Source organism: Furipterus horrens, unplaced genomic scaffold (assembly GCF_987537825.1).
Source record: "Furipterus horrens unplaced genomic scaffold, mFurHor1.1.pri manual_scaffold_2, whole genome shotgun sequence".
Lineage (NCBI taxonomy): Eukaryota > Metazoa > Chordata > Mammalia > Chiroptera > Furipteridae > Furipterus > Furipterus horrens.
In genome coordinates this window covers 73,419,527-73,443,361 of record NW_028327172.1, presented here as the reverse complement: position 1 = coordinate 73,443,361, position 23,835 = coordinate 73,419,527, and the positions used below count along the sequence as shown (strand labels likewise).

The following is a 23,835-nucleotide window of genomic DNA, read 5'->3' as shown; positions in this document are numbered from 1 at the left end:
TCCAAAGAACACAATCAATTTATTTCTTTTAATCATTTTAACTGACAAAGTAATAAAATCATATTTCAGAATTTTTTTTTTTTTGACATTTTTAAATTATTTTTATTTTTAAGATTAAGCATCCTCATTGACAATCAGAAACAGTCATTGCTGATTCTTTGGATACACACACATAAAATGGTTAAAAGAGATACCCCAATTTTCAATGACACAGTAGGAAAAAAGAACATTTTCTCAGCAGCAGCTGAATTCTGTCCTTTTTCAAAAAAATCTTATTTTGCTACCAAACCACTCACCAAACCAAAAGGAAAGACAATTTTTCAAAAAGCCAACAAAACCCAGAAATAGGAATCTAGGCAAGCCAAAATCATCCTCCCCAACAGTGCTGTAGCAAAAAAGGGTGGGAAAACAAATCCCCAAAGCTCATTAGAGGAGACCTTTAAAAAGAATTTTAAAAGTTAGGACTGAACTACAGTGGTATGCAGTTCAAAAAGATGATAATTAAAGAAAGCTCAGCTTGTTCAGCTTGGGAATATATTAGGCTTTCTCCTACTCCAGAAGAGGAAATAAAACTATGAGCTGCTGGCGTTAACACTGAAGTTGTCCTTACCAACAGAAGGCTGGGCGAGGGTAAAGGGAGAGAATGGAGAATGAAAGGCAGCAAAGACAAGTTGTTTTGAATCTAGGCTCTACTGCCCAGGAAAGCTGAACAGGGCTGAAATTCTTCTGAGCCAGTGTCATTACGTAATAGACTTCACTAAAAACCAGTGGGCTATATACTGCTGACCAATATCAGGTGACCCACAGTGTCTGTGGTATTAAAAAATATTTTAAAAATTATAAATTTCTATTGTGAAAAGCAGTACACCAAAATGACACTGGGTCATCCAATCAGTTACAGTAAAAGGGCTCTCCCTAAAGAGAAGTTAGCAGAAATTTAGGTTGGGCGGAATGTAACATGGAGTAAGTGAGATCAGGTTCTTGGTACAATTTTAATAAGGCTTCTTTCTGTCCACCCCGATTGTAAGGCGTAGTACTGAGGGCACTCCCACAGAACACCTTCAAGGGATGCTTCTCAGATATAAGGTCTATAAGTTGAACTCTGGACCACTCTCCTTACCTAAAGCTCGGGGAAAAAAATAAATATTTAAAATTTTAACTATTCAGAGCTTTGGGAACATAGTATTTAATATTCTCTAGTTTTCATTTCATGAACCTTTGGCTTATAATTTTCTCAATTATGTTACACTGAAAAATGTATGAACGTGCCTTAGTCAGTAGTACCACATGAAAATATAAACCTCATTCTTCCTTATCTTCAGCATTGGAAGAGTGAATGGATGGTAACCCTAAATATCCTGCAAAGTTACTTTGTATGCTAAACAAAAGATCAGGGCAAGCCATTTCACTTCCACATCTTGAGCAGCAGAAATTAACTAGTCTTCAATCTCATCTTCCAAAATATCTCCATTAACATCCACAGCATAGAACAACCGATTAAAACATGGGGAAGCAGGATCAGTAAAATGTTTATAAGGGTTTGCTCTAGAGAGAGAACCCATGCAAATCCAGCAGAAATACTGCATACAGCCAGTACATGTCATCTTGTTACATCCATCTAATTTCTCTATGGGAGTCCCACAACATGGGCAGCTCTTGGAGTTCTTTTCTAGCCACTCCTTAGTTTCCATTTCTTCCAGTGCCTTCTGAATCACCCTCTTACCATACCTCTGTTCCATAAACCTTTTAGTGGCTTCATCTGCTCGTAGGTACTCATTCTGTAAGTCTATTAATTTCTCTGCAGTGAGCTTACATGGAGAGACGCCATGGTAGGTCAATCTGCACAAGGTGCAGAAGGCAAAATTGCAGCTGGAACAGATACCCATGGTGCAGCCAGGCTCCTGCATCACAGGCAACTGGCAGCACGGGCGGGGGCAGTACACCACATCTGCCATCAGGTCCAAGGTGGACTGGAGAAGAAGCCGATCATAGCGGGCAAATAACTCTGGGGCCACTAGCTCTTTGACCTGACCAGGAGTGGCCACCGAAGTACACTTGGGTTCTGGGCAGTTGAGGCGCTGAACTTGGCCATCTCTGATCTGGATTTCAAAGTAGTTCTTCAGACAGGCTTTGCAGTATACATGTCTGCACTCTAAGAAGTACATGCATTCACTGCCCAGCTTCTCACAGAAACAGATATTGCACAGGAACAATTTACTATTAAAGCATTTTATCTGCTGAGCTTGATCAAAGTCCAGGATTTCCTGGATCAGACTTGACAATGATTCCACATCCTGCACAGCTCTCTCATCCACAACTTCCTCTTGGTCTACGTCAGAGCTAGCAGCTCCTCCAAGATCTAGTTCTGTGCTGGAAGAGGCTTGAGCTATCCTTCTCTGCACATTTTTCTGAGAACCAATCTTGAGCTCAAAAGGAGAGACAATATTCAGGTAACCTAGGGTCTCTTCCTTAAGAAACTGCATCCAGGCAAACAGGACCACACTGCCACAATGTTCTTCCCACAGGTTGTCTAAGTGCTTGCAGAGAGCAGACAGCTGAGTTGGTGACAGCCATTTGCCACTAAGTGTGAATGAAGGTGGGGAGGAGGATGGATAATCTGGTGGCAGTTCAAAGTTCAGCACAAGTGGAGGCAGAAAGCAAATGGTGTATTCAAAGCCACTATTCTGGAGACACTCATTTGAATTGCCGCTCACAAATATCTTGAAATTTGGTGGCAAGTCCAAATAGATCCTGGTTTCTCCACCTTGGACAGACTCTGCTTTCCTAAATTCATCTCCATCATAAATACTCGCCAGGGCCAGCAATTCATCCTCCTGAGCTTCTCGGTCTTCTGACGACATTTAATTTTCTGTGGAGCTGTTAATAACAACCAGAAGAAAAGAATACGGACACTGCAGTCTGTTTTAGTTCAGAGTCTGGATTTCATGCAAATATTCCATTTATTCTCCAGAAGGTAGAGATGAGACTGCTAACGTTGGATAAGAGGCCAAGATGTGGAACTCATACTAGATATACTACAGAAATCCAGCCATCTGCTCGAGCGCTTGGACACAGAAGGCGCTGTGCGGCCCTCTGGAGTCCCGAAGAAGCAGAGCGTGGACCCTCCCCTTCCTTTTCTGAGCACCCGGGAGGGTCCTAGCCGGGCCGGGCTGAGGGTGCCCCGTCCGGTGTTTTGGGGGCTGAAACCCACACAGCAGTCCCGGCCCGGCAGCCCTTCCCTATCTCCAGAATTTTGTTAAAAGAAAAAAAGGGTAGAATTGTTACCAGTGGTATTTAGCTGCAAAGGGCCAGCAAATGGAACTAGACACAAAGATACATCATAATTAAAATGCCAAAGGTTAAAGATAAAGAGAGAATCTTAAAAGCAGCAAGAGAAAAGCAGAGAGTTACCCACAAAGGAGTTCCAATAAGAGTATCAGCTGATTTCTCAAAAGTAACTTTGCAGGCAAGGAGGGGCTGGGAAGAAGTATTCAAAGTGATGAAAAGCAAGGACCTACAACCAAGACTACTCTATCCAGCAAAGCTATCATTTAGAATGGAAGGGCAGATGAAATGCTTCCCAGACAAGGTAAAGCTAAAGGAGTTCATAATCATCAAGCCATTATTATATGAAATGTTAAAGGGACTTATTAAGAAAAAGAAGATCAAAACTATGAACATTAAAAATGACAACAAACCCACAACTATCAACAGCAAAAATAAAAACAAACTAAGCAAACAATCAGAATAGAAACAGAATTCTAAGTATGGGGATCTTTTGGAGGGTTATCAGTTGGGAGGGGGAAGAGGGAGCAAGGGTTACACAGATGTCTTAGGTTTCTCTATTTCAGAAAGCTATGTAGTTTGTACCCTAGATATGTCAAAAAGAAACCTAAAACTTAAATTGTTTTATCATTAAAAAAAATATTTGTGAGAGAGAGAAAGACATTGATTTGTTACTCAACTTATGCATTCATTGGTTGAAACTTGTATGTGGCCTGACAGGGGATCAAACCCACAATCTTGATGTATTGGGTCTATGCTCTAATCAACTGAGCTACTGTTTTTATATAAATGACATTATAGTATTTATATATTGTCTTTTTGTTTTACAATATACCTTAGAGATCTTCCCTATTAGTTTATGTATATTGATGCCTGTCTTTTAAATTGCTGCACATTATTCCATTGTAAGGATATACTATAGTATATTTTAATCAGTGCTCTATTGGTAGAACTTTAAGTTGCTTCCAATTTTGTGTGATTAAGTACTTGTTTCCTCATAGTCTCATTCTGTGTATTATTGAAACTTTAACCCTTTCCAATTTGATTGAGCTAATTTTGATTGTTTTAAGTACAGTTTTCCAATAATGGACATTTTGAAGGGGCATTATGGCCTCATGTAAGGAAGTCCTGGGACATGATCTGGAGGTTAGAGGTTGAATAAAGCAGGTGACTGTCAGTCATGACCTGCATGAGCATGAACACCCAGATGCATGGAGATTATGGTTATGGAGATATTCTTTTTATCAAACTGATTCTGATTCTTATGAAGGTGTAGTTTGGGGTGGGGGGTGTGTGCACGTGTGCTGGCATGCTTCTGGTACACTAGATTTAATGATTTCTCCTTAGAACATGAGGCAGAGCTCTAATTTGGCACCTCATGCTGACTTGGAGGGTCAAAGCCCACCCTAGACCCTCTTGCTGCCATTCTTCTATGGAGCCAGCTTTTAGTAGCTTAGATTTCTGGAAGAATTAACTATTGAAAGTTAACTCCTAGAACAAGAAAAGCCCCCAAGTCAAGTTGTGGTTTTGGGGGACCCAGTCAGTGGGGTTTTTCTTAACAAGATTGAGAGTTATCCATTGGAAGCTTAATGAGTCAGTCTCTCAAAGGAGAGCAGATCCCAGGAAAGGAAACCAAGCCTTGCTTTGCTTTGGGCCTGTGGCCTGCAGTTATAGGCTGTGCCAGTTGGGAAGTGGACAGTAGAGGGTGGGAGTAGGGGTGGAGGCACTTGGGATGCTGGAAAAAAGCTTCCAAGGTGGACACGACAACCCAGAAGTAGTTGGGAAAGAATCTAACTCAGGGAGGTTGATACACAGCTTCAACGTCTCTGTGGCCCTTTTCACTAGTAGCACCTCCTCCGCTCCTGGTGAAGGAAGGAGAGGGTGTGAGACAAGGATTAGGAAAAGGTGGGCAGGTGATCTTCTAAAAGTCACATTTATCTCCTTCAGGGATTTACTCTTGATCCTGTCCCAATAGCCTTCAAAAGCTACAGATTTAGTGTTTTTCCATTTTAAAGATTATTATTTTTTGCCTCAGCAGATAGCTCATTCTTTGCCTTCTGTGTGGTCTTCCAGTATCTTAAACGCAGGGGTTGCAGGAGGAAAGGAGAATTGATTGGAAAAAAGAAGAGCCATGAGTTTGGAAAGAGGAAGATGTGATGCCCTGGACAAGCCTCTTATAGGGAAAACTGCCATTTGATTGTTTTTGGAATCTATTTCCCTGTCAGTTTAAGTCATGCAGATGAGAATCCCTTTAGTTTTTCTCCTCAGTTACCGTTCATCCTCAGTTGTCTCTAATTTTTGAAGAGCAAAACTCCTTTTCCCTCGATGTTAAAAGTGGAATTGCTGCTGTGTTGTCTATATAGATAGAACTGTTTCTGAATATCTAAAATCTATCCAGTCAAAGAGAAACTGCTATTTTCCCAAGCATTCTCTCCCCCTTAATAGAAGGAACCAACAATGAAAATATCCCTGTTTTCCAAGGGGCACACACAAACCATCACAGGTATCCACTGGCCTCGTAACTTCAGAGACCCTGAGGTAACAGCCCCATCATTGCTTTTACTCCACAAGGACCTTCCAGGAATGAAGAATTCATAGCCTTCTAAAAGGAACAGGCTAAAACTGGTAAGGAAATAAATGGTATTTTCCAGTTTTTAGAAGCATATTACAAAAATAGAAATGGAAAGTAGAGAATAAAAAGAAGAATTCTCAGCTATAGTGTGATGAATTCAAATCTCCCTTAAGAATTTTGGTTTCAGGAAAACAATTTTTGCAACTTTTCACAACATTCTGAGTGTGGGATATTAAAACCCTTAATAAATATCATTGTTAGTTTAGGACAGCTGAGTCAAAAACTGTGAATGTCACTCTTGGTTTCCTCCTCCTTGCCATCTTTTAATTAAGAGGAATTTTCAGCTAAGCACACCCGAACTTCTTTCTAGCTAACCTGCAATTGCCTTATTCTCTAGGCTAGATAAATTGCTTAAGTGGGTCGTATGCCATTTAAAATATTTTGCATACTCTACTGCAAATTATTTTAAAATAAAAGCAATCAAACCAACCAAACCCATGATCGCTGCTATTGCTATTAGAAAGCACAGCTGCTAAAGGAAGGACATAGATTTCCAGATAGTATATCATTTTCATGGTTGCACTAAGCTGGGACTAGTCAAGCAGGAGGAAGCTTGACTGTCAGCAATTCAGAGGTGATAGGTTGGCTGAGAAGCAGGGACACGCTCCTTGTATCAGGGGACTGTGTGAAGCTAGAATTAACACACATCAGATGAGATGTCACATTTCCAGAAGCACGGGAAAGGCATTTAACTGAGGCCAGATCTCTGCTGCGTGCTCTCCCTTTCCGTTATCTGTGTGTCTGTGCTGAGAGCTGAATTTATAAAACCCCACAGTGGAAATGGCAGGCTGACAGCCGGTGAGAATTAGAAAGAGAAGAGGTGAGATTGTCTGTGATATTGGGACCTGGTGGAAGCGGGTTGGCCTCATATTGCTATTGCATTAAGGTAATGTGTTGGGACAAGGATGTACTCAGGGCTTAGATTGCTCAGTGTTGCCTGCATGCAGAGAAGGGCCTGCAGCTGGTCCTTTGCAAAATGCAGAATGAAAGATGCTAAAGGACTAGATATCCCTAGACAGCATGCTTTAGCAGTGGGCTTCTAGAGATCCTGTTTCTAGCTCTGCCGCCCAGCCCAGAGAGTGACACATGGTGGAGATTTCAGGCCAAAAAGAACAGGGTGCTATGTTTGTGCAGAGAGAGCTAATTGACAAGGCCTCCTGCTTTTTCATTCTCGTGGCAGCCTCTGCTCTCTGTAGGGCAGTTCTTTATCACTTATCTTGACAATGACAGTAACTAACTAACCTAGATCCTGTTTTGGGTTCTTCCCCATTCCATGCTACCTTCCCCATGTGCCACACATTGTGCTCGGTGCCGAGGACACATATAGAGGAACAGTCTCTTCCCTTAAAGAGTCACAATGTTGGGGAGAAACTACAACTCTATGAGTTGTCAAAGACATGGGCAAAGTGCTGGGAGAGTATCAAGCATATTTTTCTCAAGTAAGCTCTTGAGACTGTTAACTATTGATTTTAAATCGAGCTAGGTAGTTTTTCCTATCTGCAAAATAGCCAGTTAGTTTTAGAGTCTTGGTCATCTACAGGAAGGGGTAAATAAGAATAATCATTTTCAATTTATAAGTTGAAGGCAAGGCATCCAAGTCCATACAGCAAAAATATCATTGATTACATGTTAAACCATTCTCAATATATGCATATAGCCAGTTCTATAAACACATATCAATCATCAGAAGCAAACATATCTCTAGAACTTAACAGAGGAACTCTAACTTAAAATGTATATCAAACCTCTGTACTTATATAATAGTATAACTGAGGACAACTCTTCCCTTATACACATAGTTCCCTTAAATTGAACATACTAGGTGCAAATTTCCATCCTGGCACCAGCAGCAAACTGAAGAGGGAGAAAGTAGGGGGGACCTGTGGTTACACAGCTATGGCTTTACTCACGGGCAGGAACCGAAACCTCGATTTGTCTTCAGGAGACCAGAAGTTCAGTTCTTGGTAAGGCTAATTCCATTTCTAGCCTTTTATCAGGATTTGATGACTCATTAAATACATTTTTAATTAGACACCCAGATAACCAGAAGACATATGGTGCTAATGTTTCCCTGGCCTTTTATGAACAGAAGCAGCTGGTTAGCAGAACAAAAATTATTTTTTAAAAGAACAAGTAAGCCTCAAGGGATTGAAATTGTTACCAATCAGTCTGAATTCTTCTAGCTTCATTCATATCCTGAACTAGCCAGAGGGATGGAAAGAGTACAGAGAACTGGCTCTACTTTGAAGAGCCTGGCTGGGTGGAACATGTGTCACTTGTGGCAGAAACAGATGTGATCTTCACTGGGCCTATGGGCCCCTTTTGTGACAATATATATGTTTATTATATATTTCTAGATCTGTAATTCAATATGTAATTTAATATATCTAGAAATTCTTCTTCTAGAGTCAAGAAGCTGTGCAAGAGGCTCCAGGGAAGGTAGAGAGATTGTGGTTGCTGTTGGCAGTGGGAGGTGGAGGGTGGGGGATAGCAGAGGGTGCTAGGGAGTGCTAAGGGTTTATCAGACTACCCTTGTGCTGCTCTATTAGTTCTCAGAAACAGCTCACATCTCATTTTGCAAATTAAAACCATAGTAACTAAACTTGGAACAAATCTAGTGAGCCAAGTGGAATAATTCATAATCTAGCTGAAAGGTAATTTTTTCTCAACCAACTAACTTCAAATTACACTAAGCTCCACTTCTGTACCATGTTTTGCCTTCTGCATTAGGCAAATTCCCAAAGACTTCTGGGATCATCTCTCTTTCATTTGAAGCCCTTTTTATGATAAACATATTATTTATTGAATGTTGGGTGTGTACCAGGTGTTGTCTAATTTGAGTCTTGTAAAGAACATGTTGCCCTTCCAGAGAAAAGAAAACTAAGGCTCGGAGAAGTTAAGCAAGTTGCCTTATGGTGTACCCAGCTAATAAATAGCAGAGCTGGATTCTAACCCCAACTTCCCTGACTCCAAAGCTGTCCTCTGTCATTATTGGTATTGGAGGAATCATAATTGCTGAGGTCTTTTCATGGCCCCGATGTGATCTTGGACAAAGATTGCTAAGGCTGTGTATTCCAATGCTGAAAAGGATGGAAATAAATTTTACAGAGAATTATGTAACCCTCAAATGGTTCAGAGAGTGGTGGGCATCAGCCTGAATCTTGCATCTTTGTCAGTGGGGACTCTAGGCAGCACTGGTTTAGTGCTTTTACTGCTCCTGGAAGTCTGGCCTGATGGAAGAGAGGGCAGAGACCAACTTCTGCTTGGAGTATGCTCTTCAACTTGAGTTCTGGAGTTATGAGGGAACTTGCTGCCAAAGTTTCAACTCTACATGCTCTGGAAAATGTTTTCCTTCAAAGCTGTTTTTAACCATGAGGTGAGAGGTCCTAAAGGGAAAAGTGCACCAATCGTTCTTCTGAAAGGAAAGATTTCAACATCTATTGACAGAATGTGTTCTGTGAAGCAGCTGAAATAAAGAAAACGGTAATTTCTTTATAAATTTTCCAATGCAGTGCTGCTGGCCCCTTTCTCTCCATCTACACATCTAGACAAGAGCTTTGCTTCATCTCCTTAGCTCCTAGTCTGTCCAAGGAGAGGAGATGATTAGACCTGGTGCTTGAAGGAAACAAGAGGAGTCCTACTCTCTCAAGCCCGGTCTATAAACTGGAGGTTTAGCCCTTAGAGTCTCTGTCTTTTCTGATACTTGACTTTGAGAACAAGTCATCTTGCTGACAAAACCTGGCATATTTTGTCCATTCAGATGTGATTACAGGCTTAATTCCTATTAAGGTCTAGCTTCCACCAGTGACTAATACCTCACACTTTTATACTGCTATTTATCTAAATGCTTCCAAACACAGTCTCATTTAAGCCTCACATTAATTATATAAGGTAGGCAATATTATCCTCAGGTAATGGGCCTCGGAATCTAAGGCTTATGGTTGTGGAGTCTGTAGGATGTAGAGCTAGAATGCAAATTCAATACTGTCTGATCCCAAGGGTCCAGATATGGGAGATAATCTGCTTGACACAGAACTAGTAAGGGGACACATAACTGATTTGTTCTACTATTACAACTCTGCTCTTCTCTTCTATGAAAGAAAGTGACCCCCCAGAGTGGCACCCTTCCCTCTGACAGCTGTCAATCTGTTTCTATTTTGTTTGTTAGTTTATTTTTTTCATTAGATTCCACATAATAATGAAATCATATGGTACTTTCTTTGACTGGCTTATTTAAGAGGGTATTTGGGGCTGGGTGAGCAGGGTGAAGGGATTAAGCAAAGAAAAAACCAGAAAGATTCATGGACACAGACAACAGTATGGTGATTGCCAGAGGGAAGGGGTGGTGCAGGGAGGTAGAAGAAAGTATAGGGGGGTAAGTGGTGATGGAAGGAGACTTGACTTGGGGTAGTGAACACACAATACAGTTTACAGATGATGTGTTGTGGAATTGTACACCCAAAACCTGTATAATTTTATTAATCAATGTCACCCCAATAAATTCAATAAAAATAAAAATGAAAGTGGCATTTTTGTTTTTTATTCATTTATTAATTTATTTTAAAAATCGTCGTCGGCAGCCGTCCGTCTCGAGAGACGATGATGTAGCTTCTTAAGAGTCTATCTGCACCGCCGAGAATGGCTGTGCAGTCCGACTCGGGAGTGACACGGTATCTGTCTCCTCCCGTGTTGAATCGACATCTTGCGATGACGCTGGAGTGTCCTCTCCAGTGAAGCTGAAGCTACAGAGCCTGGGCAGGGTGATATGGAGGGTCTGCTGTTGCCCATGCAGCAGACCCCCCCTCTCTTCGCAGCTGAAGGATCCAAGGGAAAGACGGAGTCAATACAGCTTGGCTTCAGGTGCGCCGCAGGAGTTGCCGGTGTTGACTACAACGTCAAACCGCCTTAGGGACTCCGGCTCCGGATTTTCTGTCGGGGTTTACTCCCTTAGCCTTTCCCCTGAAGAGGTATGCCGCAAGGCAGCGGAGGTTTTTTGGAGTCAGAGTTTTCCTTTTCTGATGTGCCCTGACTGGAAGATCGAACCAGCGACACTTAGCTCGCAGGCCGACGCTCAATCCACTGAGCCAAACCAGCCAGGGCTTTATTTTAAAAATAAACTTTACTTTTTAGAACAGTTTTAGGTATACAGAAAAGTTGCAACATGGTACAAAATATTTCCATATACCTCTCACCCAGTTTTCGCCATTACTAATATGATGTAAACGTAGCACATTTGTTATGAATAATGAATAGATATGGATGCACTATTACTAATATCTGTATTATATTTAGATTTCCTTAGTTTTGCCTCTTTTTTTCTATCCCAGGATTCCACCCAAGATGCCATATTACCTTCAGTTGTCATGTCTCGTAGGCTCCTCTTGGCTGTAACAGTTTTGAAGAGTACTGGTCAGCTACATCGTAGGGTGTTCTTCCATTGGAATTTGATTAATGCCTTTCTCATGACTAGTCTGTTATGGGTGCTCGGGAGGAAGACCACAAAAGTAGTGTCATTTGTATCACATATCAAGGATATGTGCTGTCAATATGTTATTACTGTTGATATTGACTTTGATCACCTGGCCGAGGTAGTTTATGTCAGGCTTTTTTCTCTGTAATGTTGTTCTTTTTTCTACCCTTGCATACTGTGCTCTTTGGAAGGAAGTCACAGCACAACCCTTATTTAAAGAGTGAAAACTTATGGTTCATTTTTTTGAAGGCATCATATCTACATAAATAATTTGGAATTTTTATACACAGCCTTGTCTGTTCTCCTAATTTATTTATTTATTCAATCATTTACTTATATTAATATGGATTTATGGATATTTATTTATTTTTGACATTAAAGATTATCTAGCCTATTGCAACAATAGAAAAGGTTAGTAGGGCTCCTCTTTCTAGTTAAGTAGTAAAAGTTTCTGGTTATTCTGAAGAGACAGTGGTATATCTAAAGGACATAGTCTTTCTGTGGGCTGTTTATTGACTCATGGAATGTTGGCCCTGGCAGGTATCATTGGTATGCTTTACTGATGAGGAAATGTAGTCACAGCCATTATGGCACCACTGACTTATTTTGTTTTCACCTGCTCCATCTCTCTCCACCGCCTGTACCTGGCTGGATACCTAGGGAGCCCAGAATCTTTTCTGTGACTCAGAGAACTGTGTCCGTTCCTGATCTGAATTAAGACAAGCAGCTCACACATCATGGCATGCAATTTCAACCAGGGTGCTCTCATCTTTGCTACACAGTGAGGACCAGCAAGCCATGCTCTCTCCTTTTAAGGCACACAGAGAAAGACCAGATAATCTTTAATGCCCTGAAGCTATAAGAAGAATGTGGTATTTTTGTTTTCCCTTAAGTACCTATTGTGTTATGTGGGACCCATTTTGGCAGGAGGAGCCAAATATACCTGTGTGATTTGTGCAGATTTTCAAATTAAAATGATAATAACTTGGGATTCACACCCCCCCAGCATGGAAGAAACCCATTAGTAAGTCTTGGCAGCAGGAGTGGAATCGTATCCACCTACCCGTGCTGACTTTAATCATCTGTTCCACGGACTGTGGTGACTGAATGTCATCCCCAGCTTGCCTGACACTTGCTGGCACGGGGGCCAATGGAGCCCCTACCTTCCCTCCTTCCCATTGATAGATCTGTATCAGACCTGGCCAGGTCATGGGGCAGAGGAGGGGCCGAGTGAGGGAGGGGTCGGGAGGGGTCGCAGTAAATGCTGGGGGCGGGGGTGAAGCCACGCTTCCAGCGCAGCTCTCGGCAGATTTCCCTAACACTGGGCCATGTGCGGAATCTGCCTGCCCCAGGATGGCAACGGTGATTGTCAGAGGGAGAAGACCTCTTACTCCTCCTGTATCATGTCGGCAAGGGGAGGTGCAGACCTGCCAGTGTAGCCCGGAAAAAGGACAAAGGACGGGGCTGGCTGGGGAAGCTAGATGCTTCCGGCGCGCATGGAAGTTTGGGCAGGGAGATTTAAACGGAGGGTAGGGAGGAGCATGTGGCTTCTTCCCCTTGCTCACTCTGTCGTGGGGGTGGCGGGGTGCAGAGTGCTGAGGGACTGGCTGCCACTGGAAGCTGTGTGGCCAAGTGGCAGGTCCTCCCCCATCCAGCACAAGCATCGTTGGTGGCACGCTTGACTGATACTGGGTGGTCCTGATCGGCTGGGCGCATGCACACACCGGCGGGGGACGCAGTGGGCGAAAGAAAAGGCAGCGGCCCGGGTGGGGTAAGGGCCGCATGTGCACAGACTCCAGAAAGGAGCCTGAGGCCCCACAGTGATGGGGAAAGAGGTGGCCAGCTTGGAGGATGACTCAGCGGCCACCTGCAGTTTTCTAAAGGACGATATTTTTAACTGGAAGAAGGAACTATGGGCGCGGCCTCGGAGTGGTCTGGCGGGGGTGGGCGGGTGGGTATTATCTCTGGGTGTTGTGGAGGGGTGGGCTCTGAGGCAAAATCCTGCCATTTCCCCAAAATTGTGTAGCTTTATAATAAACAACCTCTTTCATTTTTCACCAAACCTCTACTTCCAGAGCGACAGGCAGTAGTAGAATCCCATTTCTGTTTAGTAACACCTTGGCTCTTTTAGGGAAAAATTGTTTGCTATCAGGAGACAGACCAATTTCTCGCATTGAAAAAATCCTCATACACAGCTAATTCTTATAAAAACAGTCTTGGCTTTTAAATATCACCGTTTGGGTAAGATCAGCCAGCTGATCCAGTACCTCCCAGGGTGTCAGGGATTCCTTCCATATTTGCTTTCTTGTCTGGTTCTGCTCCAAGACTGTAATTGTTTTGTATCTTTATTTCAGTGACATGGTCTACCTTTCTGGGACTCATGAAATGTGTCTGGTCTAGTGATGCAGGCAGTGCTCTGGAAGCAGAAAGCTGCCAAATAATATTTGGTTTCTTGGTGGAAGGCCTTCAAAGAGTGATGTGGGGCTGCTTCAGTCAATCTGCACATGGGAAGTGAAGGGTTCTAACACTAATGCCAGGCAGTGTAGCCTGGTGGGGGGGGGGGGACTGATGTAGAAATAAGAGAGATTTGATTTGTAACTGCCCTGTCCCTTATTAACCAAGTTACCTTGGGCAGTCACTTCACCCCTGTGGACTTCTGTTTCAAAACGTCTACTTTAATTGATTTTTATATGTTTTAAATGAGACAAAGTATGTACAGAGCCCGAAGAAAAATAGAGGGATCTATAAATGATAGGGGTTATCATTTCCATCATCAAAATGTTGTTGTTATATTCTATATGATTATAATGCCAAGATTATGAAATCCACATGATATATTCCAATTTCTCTCATTATGGGCTTGGCTTCAATAAGAACTATTATGCTTCATAAGGAAAAATGTCTCCTCTTACCCATCATCATTACAGCATTACTCTGAAGTATTTTCCACAGTGGGCTGATTTGTTCAGACACTTTTTCTTTCTCTCCTGATTTCTTTTATGTTCAGCAATGAACATTACTAAGATCATTGGCCCTGGATGTGGTGTACTAACAGCTCAAATAAAGAAATGGATATTGTTACACAGGGGTTGAAACCAGGACCATGACCTCACTACTTTGAGCAGAACTAAATTATCTATGCATTTATTGGTTGATTCTTGTATGTGCCCTGACCAGAGTTCAACCCACAACCTTGGCATATCAGGACAATGCTCTAACCAACTGAGCTACCCAGCTGTGACTTCAGAACTAAATTATCATAGCAGGTATTGGTACATCCTGGCAAAATGTTTTTGAGTCTGCAGGTGGTTCACTTGCTTTCATCATTGATGTATGATCTCTGCTGAACAGAGATTAAAGTTGCTGTACGGTTTTACCTGATACATATAAACACAGACATTTAAGGCTCGAAGAGATCTTACTAGTTCCTTCATCCTAACTACCCATATAATAACCACTGATGAATATTTAGGGTATGTTTTCATGTCTTTGCTGGGTTGGACTAAAGGAATATAAGCATTCACTTGTCATAAAAATGTTTTTGACTTTCGCCTAACAATTTCTTAGTAACCTTTCCATATTCCTGACTAGTTTCTCATGTTATCACACTATGCCTTTTCTTTGAACTCCAAAGTTCACAAGAGAGTAGACACTCTGCCTGTCCATTCCTTATCCCATTTACACTCTACCTTTTGCCTCTACCATAATTGTGAAGTTGCTGCTTGGAGGACCACATTCTTAGTGGTCTCACAGTGTCTAACAGATGACTTTCCCTCAATGCCATCTTCCTTGCTGGTGTATCTGACACTCTGATGCACTTTTCTCTTTTTGCAACTGCTTCCTTGACTTACTACTCAGATTCCCATGATACTTCTCAGAGTATTCATCTGTCTGCTAGGCTGTGTTTCCCTTCTTTGCCTACCTTAGAAATGTAGGCATTCTCAAAAGTCTGATTTGTATCTGTGCTCTTTCATTTTCCTGCTCACTTATTTTCTCTCTCATTTCATCCATTACCATGGCTTCAAATATCACCTTTTTACTGATGGCTCCTTAATATTTATCCAGACCTTAACTCTCTCCCAGTCTCCTGTTCTCTCTATTCAGTTGTTTGTTGAACATTTTCTCTTGTGGATCAAAAGCAATATATCTAAATCTCTATCATTTGTCTGAAGTGTTTTCAAATCATGGTTTCTAGATCCCCAAGGTTTATGACAATACCTTAGATGCTAATTGGGGCTGGGGCTGTTGGTTGTGAGAATGAGTGCCCTGGTCCTCCAATTCAACTAACTTGTTTTTCTGTTTTATATGTGAGACGTCCATAAGATTTCATTTTTCTAAAGGATTGTGATGCTGAAAAATGTTTGGAATCTACTGAGTTACCCGAATTTGTCCTAAATAAGTTCATTTTAGTATTGACTTTTTAATTTCAGTTATTGTTACTAGGAATCACAAACTCAAATGCCTACAGGGACCAGGCAGCAAAAGTAAATGAGTGAGATTCCCTGAGTCTCAAACAAGAGACAGTAGTAGTGCACTGAAGATAACACAGCAACTCTGAAGGCTGCCAAATAGAAAAGCTAACTCAGTGTATGAGCCATAAATCCATCCTGTAAGCTTCATCTTCCCAAGAGTTATAAGTTTGCAATCTTGGGTAGCAATAGTATCCTAAATACCCAGGGTAGACACCTTAGAGGAATTTCTCTCCTTCCTTTTTTCTTGCCTGTCCTTAGTTTCTTTTCTTGTCATTTTATTCATGACCAAATGTAAGGCTTCTTCCCTCTGTGAGAAACACTCACAATAAAACACCAGGACACACAACTTCAGCAGCAAAACGAGGCATTTATTCACGATTCTGCAGAAATGGGTTGCACAGCCAGAGGCAGGCACACTGAAGCAGAAAAAGCAAACTGTTTTTTTCCTAACCTAAGTAGTCCCTCCCTCATTTCTTCATTAACCGAATACTCTGAAGTTTACAATTAAGTGCAATTTTCTGGGGGTGATAGCTCTGTCTCTAGCTCTCCCTTGGAAATTACCTAACTTGTCTCCTGGGTTGTCTAGCTACATTTCCCATTTCCCTGTGTTTGGTGATGAATATCTTCCTCCCTTTGATCTCAGAGACATCCAGGACGAGCTGTAGAATGTCATTTCCTTACCTGTATACTTATATTCTTTCTTTGTTTTACTGTTGACTCAGGGACCAACCCCCTGATTCCTGATTCAATTACAGTTGGTCCTAGCTGTTAATCATTTCCTACTGGTTCGAGAGTCACCAGCTTCCTTGTTCCTTTCACCTCTAAGTGTCGTCTCATCTGTCCTTTTCATTCTATTCTTATTGATCCTGGTTTATACTCCTTACTAGTTTGTTCATGGACTTTTTCTTTGCACTTATTTCTGAGTTCTTTTGTACTTTGTTCAAAATGTGTCCAGATTGGCTATGGTGAGAAGCCAGCTACTTCAGCTTCATTTTCAAGGCCTTCACCTTCCTGCATTATCTTTGTATTTCCACAGAACCTGATTATAATCATCCTCTGATATTTACTATCTCCTGTAAGTTCTATCTTATAGTATAATTATTTATAAAAATGTCTCTTTTATCTTATTAGATTGTGAACTTCCACTGTTCCATTTAATGTAGGTATGTATTTTTTTAGTACCTACTATGTCTAACAGATACTGTGTTAGGTGTTTTGAACATAATCTTTATCATCAAATAGATCACAGGTGAGCCATGGAGACAGTCATGAAAACAAATAATTAAAACATTAAATAATGATGGTTTATACTAAAGATATGTACAAAACTCTATGGGAATATAGAAAGAAAAGTAATTAATTCCAAACAGGCTATAGAATGGGTGATGGACAGATCAAGGAAGGTAACAGTAGTGCTGGACCTTGAAGGAGGTACCTTGATGTGGCAGTTCAGTAGGATGTAGAAAAGAGAAGGGAAAATAATTGTAGGCATTCCATGAGGCTGAAATAAGATCTTGGAAATAGTGTTATATAAGGATATGTGAAATGTATTGGGGCAATTTGTCTGTAAAACAGGTACCATATTTGAAGAGAGAATAGATTCTTTCCCAGGAAATTGAAGAATTAATATATGGAATTTATAGGGAGAAATTTTGGATTTAATATGATAAAGATAAAGTTCAAAATGGACACCGTAACACACTTTAAAAATAATTTTAATGGTGCTTCTGAATCAGCCAGTGTGACTATTTTGGCCAAATTGATTAGAACATTATTACACTAATTAAATGTGTTGGTTCTTTCTATGCTGCTGAGCACAGGAAAGGTTCTCTATAATTGTAGAATGAAATCCAACTGGATGAATCAACTGGTTTCTAAATAGGAGCTTTGTAAAAATATTTTCAATTACACTGCTTCAAAAACCTTCGGCAGGGAATTGGGATATGAGCACTTTTATCACTAGCTGGTGGGAGTATAAATTAACAAAACCTTTCTACAGGGCAATTTACATATAAATTACATATAATTAGCTTCAACATATTCATATCTTTTGACTTAGTAATTCTTTGTGTAGTAAGTTCTTTTAAAGCAATTATTATATATTGTCAAAATTTATAAGGATGTTCATCATAGAAGTACTATTAATAGGAAATATTAGAAATAATCTAAATGTCCATCAATTTGTAATTGGTTAAATAAATTATGATACATCGGTATAATTTAATATTATTTAACCACTAAAATTAACATTATAAAAAAACATTTAACAACATGGGCAGCCATTCACAACCTATTACTAAGTTTGAAAAAGCAAGTTTCCTAAGTATTGCATGAAGTGTTGATTATGATCAGAGACGCAGATATAATTTCAGCAAGCAGAATGAAAAGAACGATGGGGGAGCGGGGCGCAACACACTCTGGCAGTCAGCAAAGAGGGAGAAGCCTCACCGTCCTTTTATTAGGATTTCAAAAGTTACTAAAAATAGAACGGGGGGGTGAGCTTTACAGCCAACAATAAAAGAATTTTTATAAGTGAAAGAATTTTTACAATGTGTCATTAATGTGTAAAATACACCCAAGGTAACTTATGGCTTAGCTAGCACCTATCAGGGATACAAAGCAGACCCACTAATCCTCAAGGTCGTCTCCAATTTAAGACTTTATCTACAAGGAGGCAGATGGAGTACTTAACAGACCTCTTTGTTCTCAGGATTCCATGACCCAGTGGCCTGAACAGCCTAAAGCCACAGGCGGAGACAAGACCAGCTCATCTCCTGAATCACAGGACATCTGGATGGAGGGGCATGGGAAAATGCCCCTACCCAGAGATCTGAGTTCCTGCAACAATTGTAACTCTACCTTTATCTTATGTGTGCACTGATTTTGAGTTGTGTGATTATGGAAAACTTTAGTTTTTTCCTCTTATTTATTTGTATAAACACTTTTCTACAACATACATACAACACCCAGAGAAGGAAAACTCTGACTCCAAAAAAAAAAAACCTCCGCTGCCTTGCGGCATACCTCTTCAGGGGAAAGGCTAAGGGAGTAAACCCCAACAGAAAATCCGGAGCCTGAGTCCCTAAGGCGGTTTGACGTTGTAGTCAACACTGGCAACTCCTGCGGCGCACCTGAAACCAAGCTGTATTGACTCCGTCTTTCCCTTGGACCCTTCAGCTGCGAAGAGAGGGGGGGTCTGCTGCATGGGCAACAGCAGACCCTCCATATCACCCTGCCCAGGCTCTGTAGCTTCAGCGTCATCGCAAGATGTCGATTCAACACGGGAGGAGACAGATACCATGTCACTCCCGAGTCGGACTGCACAGCCATTCTTGGCGGTGCAGATAGACTCTGAAGAAGCTACACCATCGTCTCTCGAGACGGACGGCTGCCGACGACTTACTCAAGCAAAACTTACGCAGGCACTTTTGTTTGGGCCATGGGCACACAAAGAAGATGGAGTTATAACTGCTGCCCTTAAGTACTAGAAGTAGACTTCTAGGTAATTTGCGATCATTACACTCTGCGTTAACTGCAGGGGAGAAGGAATGCTCTAGATTTGAGGAGTATGAGAAGGGACTCCTGGTGTGCTGGTGACGATAGGATTTAGGAATGAGGGGAAGCCTGATTGAGTCTTAAAGGGTGAAAGGAGATAATAAAGACAGAGAACCGCAGGGAAGATGCTCCAGACAAAAAGACAGTATGAACGAAGGCATGACATGGGAAGTGCAGGATGTGTTCAGCAACTTAGGATGTGATATGATGTCAGCTTTTGTAAGAGATAAGGATGCAGAGTTGGGCATAGTCAGGTTTTGGAGGACCTTGTGAGCTTCACAGTGAGTTGGGTGTTATTCTGTAGGCAATAGGGAGCCATTCAGGAGTTTAAGCAGGAAAGTTACATAATATTTGAACTTGAGAAAGGTCATTTGGTTGACATGCTATTGAATAGAGGTAGACTGGGTTAAAGGGCCTGTTAGGAAGTAGTTGTTATTAGCTCAGGAAGGGATGGTAAATAACAGCTTTAATAAAAGCAAAGTTGGTTAGTAGTTTGGGTAAATATTTAGGAGATAAAATTAATTGCATGGGGATTACTTAGATGTTTGTGTGAGAGAACACATAGTTGGGAATCAAAGGCAACCAGAACTGAGTGTAATGAAAGTCACATGCTTCTTGGGTTTCAGTTTATCATGAGCAGTTGTTCTGCAGTCAAAGCTGTGGGTGTTAATCTGTTTGTCTCAGAATTAGGATAGATTGGTTCAAAGCATTTTTTTTTTAAACTAAAAGAATACAACAAAATTTTGTCTATTGTAAACAATGCTGCGTTGAACATAGGGACACATATATTCTTTTTAAAGGTATTTTTTTATATGTTTTATTTTATTTTCCATGGTAAAGTGGCATTTATTCTGGGGATGCAGAGTTGGTACAATATTAGCAAATCAATAAATGTGATACATCACATGAACAAGATGAAGGATAAAAAGTACATGATCATATTAATAAATGCAGAAAAAGCATTTGATAAAATCCAGCATCCATTTATGATGAAAACTCCCAGCAAAGTGGGAATTAAGGAATCATACCTCAACATAATAAAGGCCATATTTGAAAAATCTACAACCAGCATCTTACGCAATGGGGAAACACTAAAAGTGTTTTCCTTAAGATTAGGTACAAGGAAGCGATGTTGACTTTCACCACTCTTTTGTTTATTAAAGTATATTTTATTGATTATGTTGTTACATTAGTTCCAATTTTTTCCTCCCTTGCTCCCATCCATCCAGTATGCCCCTTCGCTCCAGCAGTCCCACCCCGCTTAGTTCATGTCCATGGGTCATGTATGTAAGTTCGTTGGCTTCACCTTTCCCTATATTATTCTTAACTTCCCCTGTCTATTTTGTACCAACCGATTATGCTTCTTAGTCCCTGCACCATTTCCCCCTTTCTCACCCACCCCCCTCCCAGCTCATACCCCTCCAAATGATCCCCATACCTATGATTCTGTTCCTATTCTGGTTTGCTTAGTTGGATTTTGTTTCTATTTTTTAGATTCAGTTGTTGATAGTTGTGAGTTTGTTGTCATTTTAATGTTCATAGTTTTGATCTTCTTTTTCTTAAGTAAGTCCCTTTGACATTTCATATAATAATGGCTTGGTGATAATGAACTCCTTTATCTTCACCTTGTCTGGGAAGCACTTCATCTGCCCTTCCATTCCAAATGATGGCTTTGCTGGATATAGAAATCCTGGTTGCAGGTTGCCTTTTAACACATTGAATACTGCTTGCCAGTCCTTTTCTGCCTGCAAAGTGTCCTCTGAGAAATCAGCTGGTAGTCCTATAGGCACGCCCCTGTAGGCAACTCTCCACCTTTCTCTTGCTGCCTCCAGGACTCTCTTTTTATCTTTCTCCTTTGGCGTCTCAATCATGATGCATCCTGGTGTGGTCCCCTCTGGGTCCAGCTCACGTGGGACCCTCCGTGCTTCCCAGACCTCTATGTCCATCTCCTTCGCAAAATTTGGGAAGTTGTCCTCATTTTTTTCAATTCTCAATTCCTCATTCTGCACTGGTTGACTGTTTTTTCCTTCTTTATGTTCCAAATCATTGATTTGAACCCCGGTTTCCTTTTCTTCACCATTGGTTTTGTGTGGATTTTCCTTCGTTTCACTTAGCATAGCCTTTACTTCTTCTCTTATGCATCTGCCATACTCAAGCATATCTGTCAAGCCTGTGAGCATCTTTATCACCAGTGTTTTGAATTCTGCATCTGTTAGGTTTTTTATCTTTTCATCTGTTAGGTTGGCTATCTCCTTGTCGCTTAGTTCTCCCACAGAAACTTCGATCCTTTCCCCTTTTGGGCCATACTTCTCTGTCTCCTCATTCTGACAGGCTCCTATGTTTGTTTTCCTCCACGTCCCAGGTAGAGCTGTCACTCCCATTATGTTGTAAGGGGTGGAGCCTTAGGGACCTGTTTCACCACGTTGTGGCGCTGTATGTGGGGGAGGGGTCTGAGAGGGAACAATGCCGCCTGTCCATCACTCGCCTCTTTTCCAGGCACCTCTCCCACTTCCACACTGGACTGGCGCCCCTCTAGTGGTTGCCCTAGCTGTGGTTCACAGAGTGGGTGGGTCTGTAGGTGTTCTAGGACTGCGGACTATGCTGAGAGACCAATAGTTTCTTCCTCTGCCCCAACTTCCACTGGTCTGCACAGTCAGAAGCAATGAGGCTTGATTTTCCCTGGTGCTAGGACCGTGAGCTTCAAGGTCCAGAGAGGAGCTGGGAACGCTCCCCAGGTGTTCCTCCTGACTTTTAAAAATGTGTGACTGCACTTTCTGCCGGCCTGCCACTGCCACCGCTGCTGCCACCACCACACCATGTTCTTTCTGCTCTGGCTCCACCCCTCTTACCTATCTGGATGAGTATTTCTTCTTTATATCTTTGTTTACTGTTCTTCAATGCGGTTTGATTTTCTGGAACTTCTATTTTTTTTAGTTTTGAGGTAGTTGTATTCCTTCTTAGTTGTGGAGGAAGACATAGGGTGTCTGTTTACTTCTCCGTCTTGGCCAGCAGTTCTAATATGTTTTATTGATTATGCTGTTACAGTTGTCCCAATTTCTTTTACCTCTTCTCCCCTCCACCCAGTGACCCCCCTCCCTCCAGTTGTCCCCCCCACTTAGTCCATGCCCACTGGTTGTGCATATAGTTTTTTTCAACATCTTTCTGTCTACTCCACTCCCTCCTACTATGCTTCTTAATTTCTGCATCATCTCCCTCCCTGACCCCCTTCCCCCTCCCTGCTGACCTCCCCCCAATATGTTCCCCATACCTATAGTTCTTTTTCCACTCTTGTTGCCTAATTAGTTTGCCTTTGTTTTGATTCCCTAGCTTTTGTTGTTGGTTGTTATGATACAGTTTTCATTTAAGTGTTCATAGTTTTGATCCTCCTTCGCCTAAACAAGTCCTTTAACATCTCATATAACAGTGGTTTGGATCTAATGAACTCCTTCAGTTTTACTTTGTCCTGGAAGCACTTTCTCTGCCCTTCTATTTTAAATGACAGCTTCGCTGGATAGAGTAATCGTGGCTGTAGGTTTTTGCTTTTCATTCCTTTGAATATTTCTTGCCAGTCCCTTCTTGCCTGCAGAGTCTTCTTTGAGAAATCAGCTGATAGTCTTCCCTCTTGCTGCTTTAAGATTCTCTCTTTATCCTTAATTTTTGACATTTTGATTATAATGAGTCCTGGTGTGTTTCTCCCTGAGTCCAGTTTATGTGGAACTAACTCACTGTGCTTCCTGGACCTGTAGGTCTATTTCCTTCCCCAAGTTAGGGAAGTTCTGCTTCATTATTTTTTCACATAATTTTTCAATTTCTAGTTCTTCTTCTTCACTTTCTGGCAACCCTATAATTCACATGTTCATTCTCTTATAGTTGTCCCAGAGGTTTCTGAGCTTCTCCTTATTTTTCTCACTATTTGTTTCCTCTTTCTGCACTGGTTGGACTGTTTGTTCCTTCCCTATGTTCTTATTTTTTTATTTGATCCCTAGTTTTTCTTCCCTCACCACTTGTTTCATATGTGTTTTTGCTCATTTCAGCCAGACTAGCCTTCATTCCTTCCCCATCTTGATTATAGTCCCGCTGTTATTTCTGTAAGCTGTCTTGTAACTATAGCTCTGAATTGAGCCTCAGAAAGATTATCTATCTGTTTGTCCATTAATTCATGTATTTGCTTTCTGGTCAGCTGCATGATTGGTATCTCTATTATTATTCCTGCCACCCTGACAGGTTTGTTTACCTTTCCTTCTTGGGTGGGGCTGTCACACCTCCTATGCTATAGGGGGTGGAACCCCATGGACTCCTCATTACCGGGCAACCCTTCTCACCACACTGTGGTGTTTGTGTGGGGGTGGGGGTCCAAGGTGGATCCTTGCCGTTCACTCTCCACTGAGAGACCAGGAGCCTCCTCCTCCGTCCCCACGCCC

The 23,835-nt window shown here is 41.5% G+C and overlaps 1 protein-coding gene across 1 annotated transcript; it reads right to left on the bottom strand.

The window, feature by feature from the left end:
• Positions 1-1,011: 1,011 nt before the first annotated feature.
• LOC150018818 (E3 ubiquitin-protein ligase RNF14) lies at positions 1,012-3,240 on the bottom strand. The gene has a single exon (XM_090267857.1). The coding sequence runs from the start codon at positions 2,859-2,861 to the stop codon at positions 1,437-1,439; it is 1,425 nt and encodes a 474-aa protein (XP_090123983.1). The 5' UTR covers positions 2,862-3,240; the 3' UTR covers positions 1,012-1,436.
• Between the last annotated feature and the right edge of the window lie 20,595 nt (positions 3,241-23,835).

Coding starts and splice junctions, on each gene's coding strand:
- LOC150018818 (XM_090267857.1), bottom strand. CDS start 2,861: ATGTCGTCAGAAGACCGAGAAGCTCAGGAGGATGAATTGCTGGCCCTG.